The sequence below is a fragment of the Nestor notabilis genome, unplaced genomic scaffold (assembly GCF_000696875.1).
Source record: "Nestor notabilis isolate BGI_N333 unplaced genomic scaffold, ASM69687v1 scaffold2499, whole genome shotgun sequence".
NCBI classification, from domain to species: Eukaryota; Metazoa; Chordata; class Aves; order Psittaciformes; family Psittacidae; genus Nestor; species Nestor notabilis.
Window position 1 is genome coordinate 87,306 of NW_009944842.1, and position 3,397 is coordinate 90,702.

A 3,397-nucleotide genomic window follows, 5' to 3' on the forward strand; every position below is an offset into this window, starting at 1 on the left:
TCCACCGCCTCTGCCTGGTGCTGGTGTCCCTCCTCCACCACCTCTACCTGGTGCAGGTGTCCCTCCACCACCCCCTCCTTTGCCTGGGTTGGGGATGCCACCTCCAGCCCCACCACCTTTACCCGGAGGAGCACCGCCCCTTGCAGCGCCAGCACAGGGCAGCTCCTACCCAGCAGTCCCACAGGGCTGCGGGTTTCTTCCTCCTCTGTTACCATCTGGTTTATTTGCAATGGGGATGAATCAGGAAAAAGGGAGCAGAAAACATGTGATAGAGCCTTCTCGGCCAATGAAGCCTCTTTACTGGACAAGAATTCAGCTCCACAGTAAAAGGTAAGTCACAGAGTTGTGACTTGTGTAGTTGTTGACAGAGTTGTGTAGGGAGTGATGTTTTTAATTTATGGCAGTCCTGGTAGTGCTGTATGTTATAAGCAGGTCTTTGTTGCTAGGCAGGTCTTTAAGAGAACCTCAGTGCAAACAGGATTTTATCTGTAGTTGGATATGTAAATGGAGTACCTGTTTTCTTTACAACTCTGGGTAATCTCATTTGTACATGAAACCTCTTCGAGGGTAGTATTCTCAGCTGTCCTTTGGGGTTACATACCATGCGTTGATCAGAGACCCAGGGATGACTGTGTACCATTAAGCGTACCATGAGATGGTTTTTAAAAATGTCATATTTGTGTTTCCCCTCAAATTTTGAGATATTGTTGGTCTCTCTCTGGAGCAGCTTGCAAGTTTTGTAGCCTTTTCCCTCTAGATGAATGTATGCTGAATGCAGTTTGTTCTCCTCTTTCCTTTCTCCAGTGACCTAGAAATATTTTTTTTTTCTTTTTTTTCCCCCTCTCATCATGTACGCTCAGCAGACAGCTTCAAATGGCAATTTATTTGCATGGCAGCATAAAGCTATTCTGGTAACCCTTACTTTGATATGACTTTGATATATTCGATTTTGATTGTTGATGTTTTTTGTTTGTAAAATATCATTCTTGGTCATGAAAAAAAGTTTCCTTCTTAATCTTTTCTTTATGTCTCTGAGTACTTATTGTAAACCCATTCTGCTGTTCTCTAATGTTGAATTTCTCTTTCTTTTCAAGTTCTTGCACTGTCACACAGGTGGCCTGCAGATACCTGTCTATTTCTACTTCTCTGTGTGTCCATGTCTGTATGTTTCATAGCCTATATACAGCCTGTTTATATTCCTATGTATGTAAAGTAGGTGAATATAAATGACCCTGACCATAGTCATGTATGAATAAAGCAGCAATGAAAGAAGTATGGGGAGAATCATCAATCTATCTTGTCAAAATGCTGCTAGTAGAAGTTAAGCAATAACTTTTAGATTGCTGCTATTCTATTTTCTTCATTCCTCCATTTATGACCTTATTTAGTTTGACATTGCCCTACATAGGTCTTTTGCTTAACTTTAGAGATTCTAGTGCTTCACTTGTGTGGGAAAAAATTGAAGAACCTTCCATAGATTATCATGAATTTGAAGAACTGTTTTCTAAAACAGCTGTTAAAGAGAGGAAGAAACCCATTTCGGACACCATTACAAAAACAAAGACTAAACAAGTGAGTACTCATTTAATTTCAGATCTTTTCTAGGCTGGATAGACTTTTGCATGCAACTGAGATGAATTTTGCTTGGTGTGAGATTCTAAACATATATATACACACTATGTAGAAATATAAGAAAAGGAGAGAATGTAGGCTGGGTTTCAAAGCTACGTGTGTTAAAGACTGAAGTTTTTCTTATAAATTACTTTTAAGTATAGATTTTCTTAAGAAAATCTTTGCTTTGTCCAGTTTTAAATTAATAAAAATAAAACTAAAATAGGTGCATATATGATACTTTGAAATTGACTGTGTATGTGTGATGAGTAGTATGTAAATTATTCTGATTAGTTTATAAATTAGAGTGGCATATGAATCATCATGACTTCAGAGAAAAAAATATATACTTAAGAATCTAAGTCCTAATGTTATACCAATTGTTACAGTTCAAAGTTTGTGTTGTGTTTTTATAAACATATAGTGAATATGAAGTTTATGCATACAGTAAATGACAAGCACATTTGGGAAAATCCAACATTGACCAAACTGGTTTCTTGAAATTGAATGGTATACAATAAAATAAAAATAGTAAGCATATTTTAAATGTAGAAGTTTAAACCCTGGGGTAAGAGAATTGAACCTGAATGTTTACATGACTAGAGCACTGTAATATAATATCTACGTATGTAATACCTATGTGAAAATTGAACTGTGGTGTTGTGATAAGTAATTTGCAATTAAACTTTCAGAATATAGAGAAAGATGTTCTTATGTAGAATCCCAAACAGCACTTAAAGTTCTTGTTTTATCTCATCTTCACATCCCTGTACTTAGTTCAAGACTAGGCTGCCTTTGCAACATCTTTTAACATTCAGGTTAACACTCTGCAAGGGTTTTTTTTTTCTACATTGGATATAGAGTGGGACTCTTCAAGCCTCCACACAGTAGATCTTATGTTTTAATATGACCTCTCCACCTAGTAGTTCTGGAGATCTTGCCCCCACAGACACAGTTTGATCAGTAATATAAAAATACAGGTGCCCTATATTGTGCTGGCTACCTGCTGCATGCAACAGAACTGGTAGTAAAGTTAGGACAATTATCCTAAGATGCTGTATAAAACCTTTATTGGGATGAATGGGAAGGATAGTGCAGCCATTTGTGTGGCTGTTCATCATATACATGTGTGCTGCACTAGGCTGTATTTACTGGGATAGGAGAAAAGATAATAGTGCTGCTCCTACCTTGCTGTCCTGTAACAAATCTCCAAAGTGCAAGACCTTTGCTAGTCTAGAAAATGCCCCTTTTAAAGCCTATTCCTAACTAAGTAAGTATGATAGCTCTGTAGGTAAAAATAGGATGCAAAGCTGATGCTTTGCCTCTGAACTGTTGATCTCACATTTCATGAGGTTTGGTGATGCAAGTCTCTAAACAGAGTAGAAATGACAGCTGTTTAATTTTGTAACATAAACAGTAGTTAAAGACAGGCAGTGATTACAAATAAGCATTAGATGTGGATTTTAATACTAAAAGTATTTATTTTTCTTGCCATTCCTAAAATTTAGATTCATTGTCAATAAATAAATGTAGATAAAACTAAATGAAAATGACTGATTGTTTTTAACTTCTTTGAGAAGAACAAGTTGTTTATGACAGAAATTTACATGCAGAAGTTTAAGGCAATTTAAGTAGGTGCCATCATCTAGAACAAACATTCCTTTGGGCCACCTAAATTGACAGAAGAGAATCCCCTGTGTGTTTCCTCCCTCTGATCAAAGGAATGCACTGCTCACCAAAAGAGAAATTGCCTAATGGAGAAGTCTAATTTGTTGAACTGTAGTAT

General features: G+C 36.9%; 1 protein-coding gene across 1 annotated transcript in view; it reads left to right on the plus strand.

Moving 5' to 3' along the window:
• The window catches only part of FMN2 (formin 2), a gene marked incomplete at its 3' end in the record, with an annotated part of 56,271 nt that extends 54,699 nt beyond the window's left edge, over window positions 1-1,572 (plus strand). Inside the window, exons 6-7 of the mRNA XM_010022585.1 lie at window positions 1-330; window positions 1,428-1,572. The exon at window positions 1-330 is cut by the window's left edge and continues 9 nt beyond it. Of these exons, the coding sequence (XP_010020887.1) occupies window positions 1-330; window positions 1,428-1,572 (475 nt within the window). The remainder of the gene's footprint in view (window positions 331-1,427) is intronic.
• Window positions 1,573-3,397: the final 1,825 nt, after the last annotated feature.